This window comes from Caloenas nicobarica, chromosome 9 (assembly GCF_036013445.1).
Source record: "Caloenas nicobarica isolate bCalNic1 chromosome 9, bCalNic1.hap1, whole genome shotgun sequence".
NCBI classification, from domain to species: domain Eukaryota; kingdom Metazoa; phylum Chordata; class Aves; order Columbiformes; family Columbidae; genus Caloenas; species Caloenas nicobarica.
Window position 1 is genome coordinate 17,427,386 of NC_088253.1, and position 21,389 is coordinate 17,448,774.

Sequence of the window (21,389 nt, forward strand, 5' to 3'; positions counted from 1 at the left end):
CTGTTCAGTCTGTAAAGGGTAAGATTGTGAGAAAGAAGCAGAAGGACTGCTCCTGTGAGCTGCAGAACCACCAGAGGGATTCAGCTTTAAACGAAATCCAAGAAGATAGCTAAGTCCACACACTGCCTCTGGATGAAACAGCATCGGCTTGGATAGGGCTGTTATCCATGGGCAATGTGTTCTCACCTGATCACCCACAGTTTGCACGCCAGAGCCCCTTTTTGGGCCTACAGAGCTTCATTAAAGATTTCTCTATCTTAGTGAAACACGGGCCTACAGCTGCAGCTCATCAGTAGCATTTTCCTGCATCTTTACTGGCACCAAGAATATTTCACCAGCTTTTCACGTCGTTACTGTGCTTGCTAGGCACCGCGCTAACACCTTCCAAGCGAAGAACAGCACTGGTCAGTGGGAGGAGGGCCATCCTGTGCCAGCTCAAATCCAATGGCCAAATGAAGCATTCTCCAGGCACTAGAGGTTTGGGGGAAAAAAAAAAAAAGCATGTCCTCAACATAATACACAGTGAAATCTGCCTTTGAAAGAGCCTGTTTCCAATGAGGACATCCCAAATCACACCATTTTGAAAGATGACTTCCACAGCCACCACTTAGGCATGCAAACCCCATCTATTTGCATAGACACTGGTTCTGGGAAACTCGACTGAGATCTGTATCCTTTTGGTACACAGGAGAACAGGTGCAGTTCTGATGCCACCATCCAGAGGATGCAAGCCTGTCATCATTTCCAGATCATTAGTTACACGCCCTCTTATTTTGAATATTGCATAATCCCTCCAAGAACTTGGCTTATCAGTTCAACTTTGCACTCCCTGCAAACAGGGAAGCTGTTTGTCAGAAACCTGTGCTTCTCTGCCAAAACCGTCTCTGCCAGAAAAGGCTCATAAACCTTTTATTGCAGGATCCCCAGCTGCTACGGTAATTTTTGCTTCCCAATCCCATCGCCGCCAAGGAGTCAACAACTGATCAAAAAGAGTATAATGTACTTTTAACTAAGGCAGCATTAAGAAAGATCCTTCTGAATGTTGCATTTGCCCAAGTAAATGCAAGCGTCTGTAGCATATAGCCTTTGGAGTTTTTTCTTCCACTTGAAAAGACTTCAAAAGCATGTAGTCTATTTTGTAACCTCTGCAGTTATGCCAGGATGCACACTCCAGTGTATTTAGAATAAAGACAGGCAACTTCCTACTCCAGAGAAGAGGATTGTTGCTCTCCAGCTCAAGTAGCAATTGAAACAACTTGGCTCCAGGAAAACCACTGCTGCAAAATGAAGTTTGAACTCAAAAGTCGTGCAGCAGAAACTAGATCTATCCAGTGCAGGGGAGAGGCAGAGCAGGACTGGGTCAGGGAGAAGGTAATAGAGGGAAGTGCCAGCTAAGAAAAATCATGTGCAAGGGGAAAAGGTACATGCAGTCTCATCAAAAACATGTATTGTGACCACAAAAACATACCGAAAGCCAAGTTCCCAACTACATTCTCAGGGCAACAAAGAACCTGGCTCCCAGCCTAGCAGACAGGTAAGGTAAAGACAAAAGATGACCTAGTCTGTCCTCTGAGGATGGGCTTGATCAGAGGTTTGGAAAATATGTTTAGACCCAGCTGCCCCTCAGACCTCATTCCTACAGCAACCTCGGTTTCTACAGGTACCAGTAGCTCCCGCACCTGAGCACAAGCTCGAACCCTTCTCTGCCCACCAGCTTGTTGCAAGGGCTCAGTGGGCACAACAGCTGCCAGAGTCCTCATGTCAGGCTGCTGTGAAACCAGATTTCCCAAAGCAGGGAAGAGACTGTGCTGAAGCAAGGGAAAAAACACAAAAACGCCTTTCCAACCCCCCGGAAAAAACACTAAAACCAAAAATCTGATCAGACTACAGCAGGCTAGAGTCAGGAGCAACACCACAATAGATGATACTATCTAAACTGTATACAGCAACACTGGAAGGAAGGAGAAACAGGACATGGCACTGTGTCAGCTAAAACAAAGAACAAAGCCTTTACAGAAAGGCAGGGCAGCACATCACTGAGAAGAACCCAAAACTCACTTCCATCCCACAAGTCAATATGTGCTTGTTGAATTCAGGAAGTGGGTTTTGCTGTTTCAAGTACACTTAATACCTGTTTGTTGCTGCCCTACAGAACATCACTGCATTCCCTCAGCCAAGCAGTCAATCGTTTGTGTTGGAGTAGAGATCTTAACAGCCAATTTGTGCCTATCGGTCAGAAACTACTATGATCAGCTGAAAAACACAGGGAAGTACCAGCAGTCTCCCAGCAAGACGCATGGCTAGCAGGTGTTTTATAGAGACCATCGCAGGCTCAATGAGTTGAGCTTTTCCTCGCCACAACACACAGTGGCAGAGACCGCCATCTACAGCCACCACTTGAAAAAAAAACAGAAGGGAAATCAGCCAACTTCCTCAATATTTTGGTACTTAACAACACAACGCTTGCCACAGAAGAGTTCCTGGAGAGGATCAGAGCCAGGAAAGAGTCAGTGTGGTGCCAGGAGAGGAGCACAACAGGACTACCAAAAAAAAAAAAAAAAAAGAAAAAGCCAGCACCAAAAAAACCCTATACCACCAAACTCAGTGGCAGCAATAGACTTGGGGAATTAAGACCTTGCTTTGGAATTCCTGCCTAGCTGCGTTCTTAGATCTTTTTTTTCCATGTGCTTTTAAACACTGTCCTTTCCCCTAAGCTTAGCAGACAAGTTAACTCTTGCTCACCTCCACAGGTAACCCTCCTCAGGACAGCGCACACCTGGGGACAGGCGGCCACGGGGCGGGAGTGCCACCTTCCGGCAAGTCCCGGCCAGCGCTGCCTCACCTCCTCGGAGCTGGGCAAGGAGAGCTCACCAGCACAGACATCCTCCTGCGGCTCCAGAGCCCCCGTGCCATCCCTGCTGCTGCTTCTCCTTCCAGTGTCCTCATCTAGTTCATGGGCCACTTAGAAAAGACAAGAGAAATGACATAGCATGGTCCCACGCGAGGATGAACGGCACAGCTTAGGCAGGTTGGCTCTGGGGCAGTCAGCGGGGACAAAGACTATGTCCTCTCCTGAGATCAGACAGCTCCCCACATCTCAGCAATATACCCTGGGTCAAGATCTGAGCGGCCTCCAAGAACAAGTACACCAGTCACCTGTCAATCAACTCAAAACCAGCCCAGAGGTCCAGTAGGACATTCATGAAGGAGAAAACCTCACTGTTTTTTAAATGCTTGATCTACCTCCTGGCACCAGCCATCTGCACCTTGGCCACTCTTGGTGAGACGGTACCCAAGTGTTTAACCAGCCTTGATGGGCCTGTCTTGTGCAAGGTTATCCAACATTTAGAATAAGGCAAAAAATATAAGTACCTACAAAGGTAGTAGTGAATTTCAGAGCTGAAGTGGACATGCTACAAAACATTTCTTTCCATTTTAAGCCAGACACACCTCCTGCAATTCCACTCAATTTTGAAAATCTCTGTTTACAATCCAATGCCCCTCCCAAGAGAGTCCCAGTGAACTCAAGCTTTCCTCCTGCAGGAGGCAGCCCTGCAAAAACTTTCCATATCTTTCTACCATTTTCTATTTCAGTTCAGTCTGTATAGTTTTAGCACATGGACACATTTGGTCAAGTACAATTTCTTCTTCTGACCACCTGGTGCCTCGCTTGCCCTGAACTGTCTTTACCATTTCCTGCTCAAGTCGCATTAACTACCCTAAAATAAAGGAGTAGGAAAAAGTCATGTTGAAAAGGCAAAGATAAATCACTCTGTCATGACTGTGTGTCCAGCCAGAGTGGAAGATGAAGTGGCACAGGCTTGTCCCAGCGTCACCCAGGGCAAGCAGGATGACGCAGAACCTCTGTGTGCCCAGGCACAACATCATCCCCAGCACCACCACCATCCTTTGGCCAAACATCTCTAATGACACTGCCCACACACAAGCCCGGGTAAGATGAAGGCTAATGGCACAAGTACTCGCTGTCAGCCTCTGAACAGAGCTGCTCTCCACTCCAGCTATTTGGGATGTGCATGGGAAGCTTCACAATGTCAGCAGATCATCTTCTCAGAGACGCAAGTTAAAGTCATGTTCTGCTGAACAAGAAATTCACTTTTGTCCATCCATACTGGTTAGAGAAGGCCGCTGGCTATACAGCTTGCAAGCCAAACTAGAGCTTACAGGAACACACACTACAGAAAGGAAAAAAGACAATTTAACTTCCATGTTTCAGATGCAAACTAGCACAACGAGCATCTCACCAAGGCTAGCAAGTTCATTTTATGACTGATTAAAACAAGAGCACAGGAAAGCAGAGGGTTGTGCAAAACCGCTAGGAGAAGATACTTGTGAGAATACTGCGCTATTTCAAGCTTTTCATATCAGCTGAACCTGCCGTGGAAGTGCACCCGCCTCACGTCTTTTAATGCACTGACAGAGACGTGCTGAGGCTGCTGCAGCCCCATCTTTCCCTGCTGCACATTCCAGGCCCTCCCTTGCCCTAGTTCTGGTGTTTGTTGGACCCCACTGAGCTGGTTGAGAAATAAATCAGCTAAAGATTAACCGCAAAAGGGAAAAGTTGTTCCATTTTTGTCCAGTTTAACTCCCTGAACCAGTCTCCTTTGAGGTTGGAGGAAGGCCTACAGCCCCTGGCGGAGGGATGGCAGGATCACAGCAGCCCTGACAAAGGCTGCTCAACCTCGGTGGGTCAGAACTACCAAGCAACTGCTGTCACGCACATGCATAGCATGTGTACGTTTTGCAGCAGGATCACATTATAAAAATCCCAGGAACATTTAATGCAAGGGACAAGGGGAAGTGATAGCTCTAGTAGAGACTGAAACAATTCTGCAATGGAAGCCAACTATGCAGCAAGGGAGCACACACACCCTGGGAGCAGAAGCCTTTAACAACATACCCTGTTTCCCTGAAAATAAGGCCTACCCCAAAAATAAGCCCTAGCTTGATTTTTCAGGATGGTTGAAATATAAGCCCTACTCCAAAAATAAGCCCTGGTTACAGGTCATTTTAAAAAGACAATTTAAATAGTGTCCAGGCAGCTATACATACAACAAAGTAAAATCTTTTGGAGCAAGAGTTAATATAAGACCCTGTCTTATTTTTGGGGAAACAGGGTAGTGATACTGTGCTGCTGGTTTGAGATCTCTATACACAATCAAAACAGTTTCATTCAAGAAGCTGCAGAGAACATCACAGCTCCAGGGCTGAGTGTCGAAAGCTGCTCTGAGAGCCCTCAAGTCTGGAAGAATATCAGCATTTCAAACGCTGCTCATGAACCGCTGGTACTCACGTGATGAAGTCCAGAAAACTTGCTAGGGGCTCATACGCATGGTTCCTCATGTGACGGAACTCCACCACCATCTTCTCCTTCAGCTTGTCATCTATGACGGAGACAGTGAGCGGGGAGGCTTCATTGGCCAGGAAGTTCCCATAATCTGTGCTCTGGAGGTGCAGTTTCAAGTCTGAAAAAAGAAAGAATATTTCTACTCTACAGGGTTTGTGTTGGGTTTGGGGGTTTTTTTGAGCATACTCAAGAAAGCTGCTGCTCAGCACTTCTCTAGGCATTCTCTTCTCTGAAAGATTACCTGGACAAAACCCATGTGGTAAGTCATCCACTTACATTTGTGCTTGGTTTTATCATGGACAATCCAAATGCAGGAAAAGGTCAGTGTTTCAACATACCAGCCTTGTCCCATCTTAAAGGGTGAACTGTGACACTATCTGTGTAACCGAGCACACACCTGTGCCACCTGTCCACTATGCTTGATCAAGGTGAAAAGCTACTGTTTTTCTAGGAAGTATTTGCTAGAAGTCTAGAAAACAAAGCAAAAAAACACCAAATACAAACAAAAAAACCCAAAAAACACAACGAAACAAAACCACAAACTTATTAAGCACTTCCTCTAGCCTAAACAGTCCTGGTTGAAGGCTTCTCCGAAGCAATCACGACCAAGAACCTATCTGCACCCACAAGCAAGTTTCCTCAGATACTAGTGATGTGGAGGGATCTGAAAAACTTTCAAAGTCAGAGACACAAACAGCAACCTTGAAATTATAAAGCAGCTAGTTATTACATTATCAAGTCAGTCCAGCTAATTGCACTACTAAAGAGAAGTCGGGCATCAAGAGGCAGAGGGGGGCTGGTGAAGACAAAGGCCATTTAAATCCATCTCATATGGTAGGCAACCACTGCCAAGGATGGAGGAACACGCTCAGAAGCCTTTCCCTCTCTCAGTTCCAAGTAGAAGAAACTTCTGTTCCCTCCGTTACCCTTGCTGCGGGTCAGGTGCCCAACCAAGCTGCAGTCCTGGCCAACAAGCAACAACAACACGCTGAGCTCTGTCAAGATAAAAGCCCTATTCGAGCCAAAAGCATTTAAGTGTCTCTATGGAAAAACTTAATCCAGAACTGAGGAACGTCATATAATCCTACTCCTCAAAGCTCTACTAGTTGCACTGGTACATAATGTTCATCTCTCTCCAGCTTCACCTCAGAGGGTCAGTTCGGCAAACACCCTCCCAGGGATTCAAGACCTTTATGGGGAAAGGAGAGTAGCTGGAAGAGTTTAGTCAAACCAGATGTGAACACACTGTCCAGAGAAAACAAAAAGACATTTCTCCCTGGTTTCTTTGAAGCAGGAGTACTGAGGCGGCCTTTCCCTTTCAGTGAACTGTACGAGTCCTCAGCATATGGCACGAGCATCCACGGCACCGAGGTCAGAGCAAGGACCCAGAGTTTGGTGGTACTCTTACTTTTAGTAAGGAATTCTGGATGCAATGAAGAAACCTACTTGCCCAACAACATGCATCATGACTGAAGCAAGGCAGAAACTTAACCTAGATCTCTGCTTCTCAGACTACGCTGCAGCTAAACAGCTGTGTTTTGTTCTACCATGTTTTTGAGGTGGGAAGGCATGGTCCAGGTAACTCAAGACAGTGGAGTGTTCAATATGACCCTTGTCACAACATTAAACACTGGATCATGCCGAAACTCAGAATGCTCCTCACCTCCGTGCAGCCCACATAGGATTCTTACTGACAGTAATTCAAACCGCTTCCCAAACCCTGCAAAAAACCCAGCTCATGGGCAGCACCCTGTATGTGAAGAGTTCTCGCCCATCTATTTTGCAATTGCTAGATTTTTGACAGCTAAGATATAGTTACAGAGAGGAAATGTACTGGAATTACATCTTAATGAGTTTCAGTCCCTTTTCTGAAAGCTCTTGGATGATGAGCTTTGGAGTCCGAGTTGAAATTAAGTTCCACTGTCAGATCAGAGCATGATCAGTTTGCTTTAAGCAGAGGCTGGAGAAAGCATGGAGCGAAATTCAACAGTTGCTCAACGAATATGAGAGAAAAGATCCTGGTAAGAGTATTGCACCCATAAAATCAGGCTGCAAGGGAAGGCATAGGGGACTGCAGTAGCTACATTAATGTACCTCCCGCTTTCAGTTCTCCATAATTATGCAGAGCTCTAATGAAAACAAAGGCTGCCCAAAAATGCATGTGATGTTATTTTGCAGCTATACAGGACCTTGGAGAGGAAGCAGCTAGTGCATATCTTACCATATCTTGCTTTCAAAGCTTTCAGCTTGTTTCCTCAACTCTAACTCTGCTACAGCAAAACCATCGGTTCCTTTTGGTGTCATCATGACCTGCAACTCTGCTCTTACTTTTGAGGCTGCAAGAAGTGACCACACTATCAGGTCACTTGATGTTAGAGACCCAGCAACACAAAAAGTAGAGTTTGCTGTACCATCCACTTCCAGGAGGTCAGAGCTGCATCACGTTCAGACCAGAGACCGAAGAGCTGCATGCTGTGCCTCACAGCTTCTCCCTCAATGGCTCCGAGCAAGCTCCCATGGGCTGCTTGGCTGGAGCATTTTGTCCTGCTCGATGAGGGGGTTGCTCCCGCACTCCATAGCACAAGAGTCAGCACAACATTATGTTGCAACTGGAATAAGGGCCACGTTTATATAACACTTGGAATTGATTTTTACGGGGAAGGCCAGCCACAAACTGCAGAAACTAAACTCTTTTGAATCTCTTAAAATCCAAGCAGACAGAACAGAACATATTTTCCAAAAATTGGACTGAATTTATAAAGCCTGACTCAATGCATCTCAGGGTGTACCAGCGCCTTTTGTGAGCCTGCCCTCCTCCAGTTGCTGGGCCAGTCACCAAGCCTCAGCCAAGGGCGTTTGGGAGTTTTTAATAAGATGGACTAATCCCCTGGTTTCATAAATCCCCTGCCAGAAGAGCTGTCCCAGTAGCACTGTGACTAACAAGTGGACCCACTGTCAAGCAAGCTCTCAGCAAGCTCTCTGAGAGCTCTCAAGCTCTCCAAATGCTGAAGTTCCTATTTTCTAATGCAAGTTCAGACACAGCTGGAGTTGGCCTCTGGGAGAAACAGCAGCACCTCGGCAGGGGCGGCTGCCAGAGATGCCACACGCTGCATGTCGACGAGATGCTGGCTGCAAGTCTTCTGCCGTGCCTCTTGCCCAGCTGCCTGCTGAAAGGGAGAGAGACCTGCACCTACAGTCCAGCCGCCCCCAACAAGCTCCTCCAGATGCTGACTAACAGCAGCACACAGCCTCAACCCAGCCATTGCTTTTGAGAGATATGTTTGCCTGTTTCGGCATTTTTCCAAGCAGTTCACGGTCTTTAAGAAACACACTGAGCCAGTATTTGGCAAGGGAGGGCTTGAATTACCACAATGCTTTTGCTCTCCCTCCTCCCCCACAAAAGCTGGTAAATTATGGCCAGGTCACAGTTCCCAGAAAGCTGCCTCGTGCAAGAACACAACAGCTTCTCAGAACGACAGCCTTTTTCTGATGAGCATTCAAGTAGGGTAGCACTCAATATTATCACGACAGGTACTTACAGCCACCTCCTTTCAGCTCTCGGATCAGGCCCTCTGGTTTGGATGCAGCTGGCTGTACAGGAGGCACAAACGCAACCAAAACTTAATTCAATGCACCGCTGTGCTAACACCACACCTCAACATTTCAGGTGACATTTTCTCGAGAGACTTCAGATCCACAGTAATACTACTATCCACTCCTGCAAGTTTGTTTTGTCATAACAAGGAATCAAGCCATTACTTAGTCTTTCAGACATCTGTCAGTCAAAGCCTGCCCTCTAAGCCCTACTCAGACAGGGACCCATGGCTTTACCAGCTCATCCTTCCACCCCTTCCTTCCTCAGCATCCTCCCGTAACTGCATTGCAGAGCTTTGAATCAAGTTAAGGGCTCAAGCACTTCCAGGCAGGCACAGATTTGTCTTCTCGCACATGGGCATGGAATTAGCTTTCGCAGCTTCCAAACTGAACTGATGTTTTCACACAATTATCTGCTGTAATCCCAACATCTCACTCCAAAGCACCCAGGGCCATCACTGCATGTATAAAAACTAAAATACCATTTGCCATCTCCCAGGCCTGAGGCAGTAAAGCAGCTGAGGGATTACACAGCAGTCTGCGGATCAGCTACATCACCCACATCTCCCTTCAGAAGGCTGCAGCCATTACCGGCTTGTTGCCATCCATTTGGTCTGTTTATAGCTGCCATAGACACTCCTGAAGCTGCTTCTCTGAAATCTCACCCAAGAAGCATCCAGAGACCCATCATTCCCCTTAGAATTTAAGACCCTTTCTGTGGTTGCACACAACCACAGTGACAGGTCACCTCTCCTCTGCTGTCAGGCAGCAAATTCCTCTGGGTCACAGCTGGACACAGAGAAACGTCTTCTCTGGCCCTTTTCCTCAGCAGTGGTTCACCTCGAGCTCTTTATCTTTGTTTGAGATGTCCTCAGTAAAGATCAGCCTGTGTTTCTAGCCCAGTCCTTCCCGGGGTTAAATTTGTCCCCATCAGAGCTTTGAACCCAGGATGGCCAGGTCTTGCTTCCTTTGGAGACCTTCAACCAGATAGCCCTTTCCTGATCCTTCCAGAAGGTGAGGTAACCTCTCCTAATCTGCCTGCATCCCCAGTAAGCTTCACTCCTACATACCCTTTTTTCTCTTCTCTAACAGCAGACCACGCTAAGTCAACTGTAACATGAGAGGTCCAGTACATACACCAACAGGACATTGTCCCAGCACCTAGTGCAGCGGTTTGAGAGGCAACAAATCATTCAGAAGCTAAGAGAAACAGGGCAAAAACCAGTCTCACACTGCAGGAGTCAACAGCAGATGAAAAACAAGAGGAAAGCACCAACAGGCTGCCGAGTGGAAATACTTGCCAGGAAACCCAGACACCATCATCTTCTAATGAGGGGCAGGACCCAAACAAGGGTTGAAGCTGCACCAGGGCTGAGAAGCTGACCTCAGCTGCTGCTTTAAGTTTAGCTCAGAGAAGCTATGAAGCAGGTCTCTGCCCAGTAAAGGAGGCCAGAACAAACAGCAAAGAGCCTCTGCTGAACCCTGCAGGAAGCCAGAGACCACAGTGTTTGTTTGCCACCATGATTTAGCAGGCCACGGAAGTGCCATCTTTCTTCCAATAAATAGTCTTTTCCTTGAGCTTGTTTTAACAGGACAGCTGATTAACAAGCCCCAGCGAGCGGTTACACTGGAAGACACAGGACAAAGCCCCGACATTATCAGGACAGCCTTCTGACTACTGCTCTGTTGTGGCACAAGCACCAGCATTCATGGGACAGGTCTGTACCCTTCTCAGGTCTCACCCTTCCCATACACTCTGCCTCATCTGACAGAGGAAAAGCTCTTGGGGACAGGGCCAGTCCTCCTGCACAGTCCCAGCAAGCAAGGGTCAGCTTTTCACAAAGGGCTCCAAGATGTCAGGAGACAGAGAGCATCGTCATCATGCTTTCAGAAGGTCCCTACCACATTACGGCTTAGCTTCTACACCATCGAGTTCAGGGTTTGGACTGAACCATTCTCAGAGTTCAAGATGGATTGAAGCATGACCGCACTTGAGGACCATCAAGTGGTTTCTCCTTGCTCAGTTGTACAGCAAAGGAGCTGCATAGGAAAGGATCCATCCCATTGCCTCCACACCCAGGGGAACACCATGAGCTCCACCATGGACCGAGGTGCCAAAAGCACTCTTGTAGGTAGTCTGAAGCTCTGGTAGCAATACATCTCTACACAAGAGAGGACACACTGCCCACACAGTTAAGCTGAAAGAAAAGCCCAGCTCCAGCCTTTTGGGGCCCGAATTCCAGGACGACAGTGATAAAATGAAAGAGAGAAGGGTAGCACAGCCTCTTCCCCTCTTCTCTCAGTGAAAGGAGATATGGAGAGCACTCAGTACATAACACCAGAAAGCAAAGCGGGGAGAAAAAAAGATCCTTGGGACCATGAAAACAAAAGCACACACTGCACTCAGCAGAAGCCTGATGCACACAGGACACACTCCCCAACATCCACTTGTCGGAGGCAAGAGCCCACAGCTCTGCTCAGGCAGGCCGTTGCTTCAGTGTGTCCAGCTGTCCTGTGGTGAGACAAGAGGAAGACAGACAGACTTCAATCAAAGTGGCTCAGCAATGGGCTCAGTACACTTCAATATATTTCAACGCCTCTTCTGTGCATGGAGAAAGAGGGAAGAGGACAGAGTGGGGGAGAAGTGGATGTCTTTACACTGAAGAGGCATTTAGGACAGCAAGCCTTTATCAATCTACTCCTGAGCTGACTGAAAGCAGCACTTCCCTTCTGGGCAGCAAGGACTACACAGAGCAACCCTGGAAATACTCTTCAAAACTCAAAAACCAACCAACCAACCTGTCCAGTCTTGGCTGACTCCATACCATCCAGCCCTTTATCAAGAGTTTAGTGCTCACTGTGTGTCACTAGAGATGCATTTGACAGGAAGCAGGGATTCAGCACGTGTGAAGGTACCATCCAGGCAGACCTCCATGCCCTCCACCTGCCATGGAGGGACAAAAGACCAAAAAACAAAGAGTTTTCACAGGACAAGTCCACAGCAGACTGCTAAACTGCAGGCTGAGATGCACAAATAAAACATGACAGACCCCTGCGGGAGCACAAGACTAGTTTCACACACAGGTTAAGCCAAAGACCAGACAGATCCCATCCCTCCGCATGCACACCACTGGCTCCATAAGGTGTGCGCAAGTCCACAGTCAAGCCAACTGCACAGACAGAACAGGAATACACACAGAGAGGTGGTGCTGGAAACCTGCAGTGTTTGGAAGTCTCTCTCAACAGTGGCCCACACTAACAAATTTGAGCCAACTCTCTGCCACTTCCCCGCTGGCCGTTTCACAGTCTCATTACCCAGCTAGAAGGTGACACATCCTGCTGATGGATTTCACCTTACCAATCGCTTTTATCACATTGGCAGGTCATAAAGAACTTGACTTTCTACACTGCTCCTATGGAAGCAAGAGGAATATTGGCAATAGGAGGCTCGTGAACACTGACTTAAAGGTAAAGAAATGCCTGTTTCTAAAGAAGATGCTTTTGTGTACTTTCCAGGCTCCATATTCCTTTTGCAGTATGAAGCACTGCAGACCAACAGTAAAGCCTGCTGAGAACCTACATTCCGGTCTCAGACTGAGCTCTGCTTCTTAAAAGCAGCACCACTGTCCAACTGCATCAACAGCTTTTTATTCTCCAGAGATGACACCAGACCTCTGACAAGCTACCGTGGCTTTTCGGAGCCAGAGGTGGCTCACCATCCTTTTGACAGCAGAAATCTGGGTGATTCATAAGCTTGGTTATCCAAGACAGACTCCACTCAAGAACAGATCCATGCTCACACCGCAGAAACAGAGGAAAGCAGCTCTAAGTCCTTCACTGACACCTTGTGTCAGAAGCAGGAATTGGCTACAACGGAGAGGGCCAAGCAGGTTCCAAGCGATACCCAGCACAGGGGTACAGCACACAAGGACCTCTGGCTGAGAAACAACTAAAGCACTGGGACTTCTGGAGCTGAAAGAAAGGATTAAACATATTCTTGCCAAGGGTTTCAAGAGAAAGCTTAAGCCAAAACAGCTCTCACACCCTCCCCTCTATGCTGGTCATGTTTTCCTGACCCTTCTTAAAGCCAGCTCAGCCTGCCTGATCATAGAGAGCCTACTTGCCTCTATTTCTGACTCATCAAGATGTGAGAGCTCAAATTTGCTCCCTTTGAGATCAGACAAGCAGAGACAACTGAGGACCACACAGAAAAGCCTGACCTCTTCCTTTTGGCAGCACTAAGGGGTCAGCCTAAATTCTGAAACAGAGAAGTCAATTCCTTTGTGCTTCTAGACAGATCCAAGTACACAAGAGGGAGCAGCATTTCAGACCTTGAAGCACAACATCCTCAGAGCAATGTCAATACCAGTGACCAGACAGACATCCAACTCCCAGGGCCAGCCCCAGAACAGCCTTGGTCCTTCAGGATTTCTTCACGGCCACAATGATAATTTGCTCCAGGACTGGGACTAACTGCAGAGCCAGACTCAGATGCAAGAGGCAACAGCAAAGACAAAACAGAAATGATAGAGAAGAATGTATGAGTATTTTATACCCAAGTACTTATTCTGGCTGCTAAAAAGCCAGCCACTGCCTGGACATAGGGCAGACAAGCACCTGGGAGAGACAGAATGCACGTTAAACGTCTGTGGAGCACAGAAAATGGGCACTGAAATGGGAAAAGTAGAACTAAAGGGACAGACGAAGAAATGGTGTGACCACAGCCTTGTGTAAGTGGCCAAGAACAATGTTCCTTTGAAGGAAAATCCTTCTGCAAGAGCACAGAGGTACAGAAAGGCAAGTGGAGGAGGGATGAGATTGGCATGGAACTCACAATAGCCTTCAAGCTCTGAATGGAGCCTGACAAGGAGCACAGCAGCAGCCACCAGAGAGCTGTCAGAGATGGGACAGTAATGACACCGAGACAAACATATGGGAACTCCAAACCAACTCATTCCAAATGCAGAAAACACCACTCTGAGGGAGAGCTACGTTTACGTGACTTGGCTCAGAAGGCAAGGAGGGAGAAAAAAAGAGAAGCTATGAACACGTAAAGACTCCAAACAGGAAGTTATCTGCAGGGAAGGTGATAAAGTGATAGTTTAAAGCATGCTGAGAATTCTGAGTAGCCAGAGAACAGGAATACCTCCCATCGCTCTCCTTCAGGCCCTGGGCTCCACAGCAAGAATGACAGAGACTGCTGCAAGGAGAGAGCCGCAAAAACATCCAGCTGAAAGGGGGCTTCTCTCCAAAGTAAAGATATCCTGGGTATTTTTAAGGTAGAGACTAAAGCACATCGCAACACTCTGTTCCCATTCTGTTGTTTAACATTTGCATGAGCAGCTCCACGTAATTTGCATCCAGGGTTCAGCTGGCCAAGGATTCCTCTAGACACTCAATTTAATTTAAATTTCTCAGCAATGATCTGCAAGATAAAGCTGATGCTTAACTAGTATTTTCAGAAGAAAGAATGATCCAATAGTTATAGTTCCACTGAACAAAACAACCAATCTCTCTGGATAGGTATGTTTCTCGTCTATTTCAACATAGACCTGGTTCTGATCTTAGTGATTTGTGATCCAGGTTCTGGACACCAAGAAATGAAAACTGTTAAGAAGGTCACTGATACACAGGAATAGTTTAGCGCGGTCTAATTAAGATGATGAGCTGACCACAGGTAACGAGCATCACTGAGCAAAACCTTCACAGCTCTCCAGGTTTGTACACACTGATCTAGAAAAGAGACAATGGCTGGAAGCTGGAATTAGCCTTGAAAGAGACCTCAAGATTACAAGGGAAGGGCAGTTCACCACTGAATCCATTAAGATCTACACTAGAATTTTTACACCACCAATCTTTCAATAACAGGAGGTATTTTCCTAGATGATCCAATCTCTTCAAGAACTGATCCTGGTTATCAGGGATTAAGTTAGGTTACCCCAATAATCTTACTTCTGGATTTTAAAAGGCTTCCTGCGCTGCCTGCCATTTAGGAAGCGAAAGTGCTAAAGACGACTCATCAGCAAAGCCTGACAAACCAGCCAGACTCCCAGCAACCGCAGGACACGCACCACAGCTACACGGCCACCCCGAGAAGTCACCAGGAGCTTAAGCTTCCTCAAACCGCCGCATCAGCTGTTGCAATCACACAGGAAACCGAGTCAGCTGAGCTCAGGGAGAGCAGCCAGGGGGTAAAGGACCAAGGGCCTGCTCAGCCAAACGGTGAAGAGGGGATAACGCCTTAAAAACACCGCAGTGGGCTCTTTTCCCACCGCCACACAGCCCTGCTGAAACAAAGAAACTTAATGGCAGAGTCAATTATACTGTTAAGTGGCATTGTTTATTTTATCAGCGCTGGGGAGCTCTGGGGATCACCCTCCATAAGTGCTCCCAAAGCTGGATGCTCTTGCGTTGCTTATATTCACATAATTATTACACGTGCATTAGAATTTTTAGGAATTTTTACATACAATACATCTATACTAAGAAATAATTGATGACGCTAGTTATAGTTGTTTAGTTTCTTACTTACATCTATTAATTATTAGTTAAATATTAACTAAGCACCCTGTTTTTAAACAATGTATTACTTAATCGTCTATCTCCCTCTTGTCACACAGAAGGATCTAAAACTTGAAAAATATCCCCTCGTTTTGCAGGTGGCCAGAAAGCATTTGTCATGTCAATTGGGTAACGATGGATACGTCTTTTGTAACTCGATCACAGCTTACAGTAATTTAGCAGCTTCTCCTCACCGCACCTCCCACCCTCACACCGGCCGGGCTTTCCCCTCAGCGAAGGGGCCGGGCCTCCCGCTCCGCACGGGGCCGCCACTCACCCTCCAGACTCTCACACTGCACCAGGTTCACGTAGTCCCCTTGCCGGAGCACCCCAGCCTTAAAGCCGCGCACCAGCCCTTCCAGGTAGCCGTTGTCCACGTTAAAATACAGCTCGGGGAAAGACGACATGGCGACCAGACGAGAGACCTGTCTGTTCCCCCCCCCCCCCCGACCCACCCCCGGCGCCTCACGTGACCCGCGCACGGCGCGTACGTGATGACGCTGCGCGCGCGTCACCCCGCCCTGCTTCACAGAGTCACAGAGTCAGAGAGTCAGGGAGTCAGAGAGTCACAGAGTTACCGTGAAAGAATGACAGAGTCACAGAGCCACAGAGCCACAGTGACAGAATCACAGAGCCACAGAATGTCAGGGACTGGAAGGGACCTCAAAAAATCATCCAGTCTAATCCCCCCGCCGGAGCAGGAACACCCAGATTGATGGAACAACTTATCCTTGGTGCCATCTCAAGGCATATCAAGGATAAGAGGGTCATCAGGGGCAGTCAACATGGTTTCTCCAAGGGGAAGTTGTGCTTGACCAACCTCACAGCCTTTTATGAGGACATAGTGAGGTGGCTAGATGATGTATGTAACATTATCTGGGTGTTCCTGCTCTAGCGGGGGCATTGGACTGGATGATCTTTCGAGGTCCCTTCTAATCCCTGACATTCTGTGATTCCGTGATGAGGTTACACAGGAAGGTGTCCAGACGGGTTTGAATGTCTCCAGAGAAGGAGACTCCACAACCTCCCTGGGCAGCCTGTTCCAGGCTCCGTCACCCTCACTGAGAAGAAGTTTCTTCTCATATTTAGGTGGAACCTCTTGTGTTCCAGTTTGTACCCATTGCCCCTTGTCTTACCATTGGTTGTCACCGAGAAGAGCCTGGCTCCATCCTCATGACACCCACCCTTTATACGTTTATAAACATTAATGAGGTCGCCCCTCGGTCTCCTCCAAGCTAGAGCCCCAGCTCCTCAGCCTTTCCTCACACGGGAGATGCTCCACTCCCTTCAGCATCTTCGTGGCTGCGCTGGACTCTCTCCAGCAGTTCCCTGTGCTTCTTGAACTGAGGGGCCCAGAACTGGACACAATATTCCAGATGCGGTCTCACCAGGGCAGAGTAGAGGCGAAGGAGAACCTCTCTCAACCTACTAACCACCCGCCTTCTAATCCACCCCAGGATGCCATTGGCCTTCTTGGCCACAAGGGCCCAGTGCTGGCTCATGGCCATCCTGCTGTCACCAGGACCCCCAGGTCCCTTTCCCCTACACTGCTCTCCAACAGGTCGCTCGCCAACTTATACTGGAACCCGGGAATCGTCTGAGGAGATGGTGGTGGGGAGCGGGATGGTGGCGGCCAACAGTGGCGGGGATGGCGGGCCCGGGGCCACCGTCCCCCCGCACTCCCCCGCGCGACCTCCTCCATCGCCAGGGAACAGGTTGAAAGCCCACTCGGCCATCTCTTCACCTGTGCGCTAGGCTTGAGGTTCTCCCCTGGCACCCGCCTGTGGGTTTTTAGGGCTTTTCACAGCCTCATTTTACCCTCCGGTGGCATATGGGTTAGTGGTGGAAGAGGTGATGCTCTGTGCTGGGTGTGATACCTGTATTTCTAATTACTAGACTGTGTTTTAAGGAATTATAGAACTCATAGTTTAGGAGAATGTTAAGGTAGCAACCTTTGAAGATCAACCAACCTTTTAACTGTAGAATCTTTGTATAAACAGACCTTGTAACCATAGGATCTTTGTACTTAGTAATCATACCCTGTTCCTAAAATTGACATAGATTTACGACATATTCTTTTAAAACAGGTAACTGGGAAACATGCAAATGTTACTTAGCACTGCTTAAACAGATAGCTTGTGTTAAAATAGGCGTGGAATATGTTAATGGTTGTTGAGAATTGTAATGAATATGTAGTTTTTCTGTCAATATAAGCCATGTATGGCGGTGGAGCTATAGAGGGACAACCCCGGTCCGGCCCTGGCACTGAATAAAACGCTGCTTTTAAAACCCTAAAACATGGTTTTGAGAGTCCGTTACTTTGCCGAGTTTACGGTATCAGTGTAAAGTGCCCTGGGCCACCAGAAGTGATACTGATGGGAACTGTAAGTAACCACCAACGAGGGAATGGTGTTTTTACAAAACTAGAGACCTGGTACCTGACCCCAGTGCGGGGGAAGGACTGAGACACATCAGACTATGAATCCTTAACATAAAACAAGGTCTCTTCAAACTAATCCTGGAATGCAAACTGATTCCTGTATTTAAAAAAAGTTAATCTAGGGGGAAGGGTAGCCAAAGAGCCAGGAATCCATATTTTAAATAAATCGATAAGGGGAAGGGGGTTGTTAGAATTAGATGAATGAGATAGGTAAAGTGAGGTGGGCACCGGTTAGTCTGTAAACCCTGATGTACCAACCAACAGGGAACATGGGAGGGAATTTGCAGCTGGGATCTGGGTGCATATAAGGAGGGGCTTCTCGCCCTATTCTGTGTGCTTGCCTTTAGGTAGAACACCCAGTCTTGCAAAATTGTTAATAAAATATGCTTTGCTGAGAGATCCTGCCTGGGCCTATTATATTGGAAAGGTAATAACTTCCTACAAATTAACACAAGTAAAGCTCCCAGCGCAGCCAAAACGTCACCTCCTGGGGCACCCCTCCTGCTGGGAGACCACTCATCCAGCCAGGAAGGGCCCTCCAGGAGCTGCTCTGGGAAAAAAATTAAATAAATAAAAATCTCGTTTTGTTTGACGTGGAGGTACCCTGGACTCTTGGCCGTGTGGATGCGATGCCCACCTGGGCACAGGTACCCTGACTGTGCTGCCACCCCTCTCCCCTGAGATCCCAACCAAACACATTCAACCCTTCTCACTCGCCGACGAGTTTTGCTATCGGCTGGTTTATTAGAGCTGCAGAGGAGGCGGCAGCGCGCGCGGGCAGGGAGCAGGTGGCCCCGCGGCACGGGGGTCAGTTCTTGCTGCAGGAGGAAGCCGTGCTGATTTTCCGGCAGTAGCAAACGGCGTTGAAGAAGCGGCAGTAGCAGGTGGCACAGGGGTCGCAGCAGGGGATCTGCTGGCCAAGGCAGGACTCGAGGAGGCGGACGCAGCGGCGGGGAGCACGCTCTTCTCGCCCTTCGGCTTGCAGTTCTGCGGATGTCGCCTGAGAGAGAGAGGAGGAGGAGGAAGAGGGAAAGGATTGGTGCTGAACCACCACACCAGAAATAAATGTGTGCAAGAGAGCCAAGAGTGGCTGCTGAAACCTGCTGCTGTCAGCAGTGGGAAGCTCTGTCACATTCAACTTGGGGCTCAGGCTATTGGAAATCACTGCTGAGCCCCATGGGCGCTCTGCGGACATCACTGTCTCATCCACCACATCTCAAGGCCTTTATGCATGCATTTAGTTTGAAGAGCAGCCTCAACTTTAGTGAAGGGTGCCATGCCTGCTGCCCCAACACAGGGACTGAGGTCCGAGCCAGGCAAGACACAGCACTGCCCAGTGAGCTCCTGCTCCGTGGAGGCTTCCAGGGGCACGGAGGAGGCTGCTGTGGCCCGAGGCCACCCCACTCTTTGGGGGTGTCTGTCAGAAAGCTGAGGGAGCGTTACCTGTGGTTCCAGCGTGCTGGCTCTCCGCACGAGGTCACCATCAGCTTGTTGGACCTCCTGGGCCATCGGCTCCAACCCCAACCTGGGAAGAGCTCCTGCAAGATACAGAGAGGCTGGACGAGCAGACTGCTGGGGTGATCTGCTCTGATTCTGCTCCCCATGGTTGTGTCCCCTCTCTCCCCTAGAAGAAAGCCCCCTACTCCCTGCAGGCTGCAGGGCAGTGGAAGGGATGAGGCTGCTCTCACAGCGACAGCAGCTGTGCTACTTTGAGGGGATCTCCTGTGTCTGACCCCAAGTGTGGGGTTCCCACTTGTTTTGGGGGCCACGGGCACATGAGCAAGCGGCTGGTGGGGAGGCAGCAGGAGGACAGGGGGCCACGGGACTCACCCGCCGGCTCTGCAGACATCTCCTTGACTTTCTGTAGCAGGCTGGAGTAGTGGGCTCTGTCCAACCCCTCCAGCCCACCATTCTCTTTCTGCAGGTGGCTGTGGCTGAGGTCGGCGCTGAGGATGGCCTGGATGCCCTGCAGCAGCCCGCAGCACAGCAGCAGCACGTTCAGCATGGTCCTGGGGGACAACCTGTGCAGAGGGTTCCCGGTCAGCATCACTGCCGGAGCAGCACAGCGTTGGTGAGGGGCAGCCTGTGCCAGTGCAGCCGCTACGCTGGGCTGTTTGCTGTCTTGTACTTGAGAGCCTTTCTCGGGCCACCGCACACCTGGGAGCTTCGCATGGACCCTCCAGACGTGCCGTGGAGCACCCTGTGTGGGAGCACGTTTGTAATCAAACCACAGAGGCCGAGCAGCAGAGGGTGGACTGAGACATGAGCTTTTTTGCAGCAGTTCAGGGTCTCCCTGCCCCATGCACAGCTGTCAGCATCCTCCAGGTCATTGCAGTGCTGTGCATTCCCTGTCTGCGTGTACACAGGCTGCAGCTGAAACATCCAACACGGCTCCTGCCAGGCACTTGCACTCACAGAATGTGGAAATGCCGCTAGTTTTAAAGACCACAAGCTAATACTTGCTGCCTGGTCTGCATCTGGGCTGAGGTGTGTGACCAGGACCTTGCAGACAACAGCCAGCACTGGGACATTACCAGGTCCCCTCATACCACCACCGAGGCAGCTGTGTACCCACCGGCAGCTCCATCCTGTGCCATTTTCCACGGCAGCGCTGAGGGCAGCACCACTCAGGGCCCAGCACAGCGCTGCTTCTTGCTCAGGTCCTCTTAACGTCTCCCTCTCCTAGTCCCACCTTTTCTTCCCACTCTCCAGCCACCAGCCCTTGAGCCACATTTCCATGCTCAGCCTTATGGGCGAGTTCACAACAGAGCGACATTACACGGTTGAAACATGGGAGAGCTCCTGCATGTTGCAGCTGGAGCAGCTGCAACAGAAATCTCCCCGAACGTCCCTGGGAAAGGATGAACTGCTTTGCTACAACTCCTTTGGCAACCAAACCACAGGGTTTGCCCACAATAAACAAACATGGGGCTTTGAGATGATAAAGTGTAATGCAGGGGCTGGCAGAGAGAGCAGGCAGGGATGTGGTTTTGCTTAAGGACAGCAGCAATGGGCTGGATGTCACAGCCAAGGCCCTCCTGGGGTCTCAGGCCCCCCTGTGCCACCCAGTCACCTGAAAAACCCACCGTCACTCGCCGCATGGCTTCTGTGAGGGAAGCGTTGGGATGCAAAGTTCCCTTTCCTGGGACATGGGTACATGATCAGGAGGTGCTGCCCTGGTTGGACCAGCCTGCAGTTTTCACCTGCCCCCAGTGCAGGCCTTGCTCCCCCCTCCCCGCTCATGAGGGGATCCGGCAGAAGGGAGAAAGATGAAGATGAAGCCGTAATGCTGAGCAGAGGGTGAGGCTGGGGAACAGGGGCCGGAAGGGGGATCCCCAGTCACTGCTGGCAGCCAAGTCCCACAAAACCCAATGCCTGCTCCCGGGCAGCCCAGAGCTCTCCTCACCTCCCCATCCCTGCAAAACTGCC

At 49.1% G+C, this 21,389-nt stretch overlaps 2 protein-coding genes across 2 annotated transcripts in view; both read right to left on the bottom strand.

The window, feature by feature from the left end:
* The window catches only part of ATP6V0D1 (ATPase H+ transporting V0 subunit d1), a 34,537-nt gene extending 18,570 nt beyond the window's left edge, over window positions 1–15,967 (bottom strand). The window contains exons 1-2 of the mRNA XM_065640944.1: window positions 15,798–15,967; window positions 5,312–5,483 (exon numbers count right to left, since the gene is read on the bottom strand). Of these exons, the coding sequence (XP_065497016.1) occupies window positions 5,312–5,483; window positions 15,798–15,927 (302 nt within the window). The 5' untranslated portion in view covers window positions 15,928–15,967. The remainder of the gene's footprint in view (window positions 1–5,311; window positions 5,484–15,797) is intronic.
* Window positions 15,968–18,768: 2,801 nt separating this feature from the next.
* On the bottom strand, window positions 18,769–19,965 carry AGRP (agouti related neuropeptide). Its single transcript, XM_065641188.1, has 3 exons — window positions 19,791–19,965; window positions 19,404–19,498; window positions 18,769–18,960 (listed from the first exon to the last, which is right to left on the bottom strand). The coding sequence occupies exons 1-3, from the start codon at window positions 19,963–19,965 to the stop codon at window positions 18,769–18,771; spliced, it is 462 nt and encodes a 153-aa protein (XP_065497260.1).
* Between the last annotated feature and the right edge of the window lie 1,424 nt (window positions 19,966–21,389).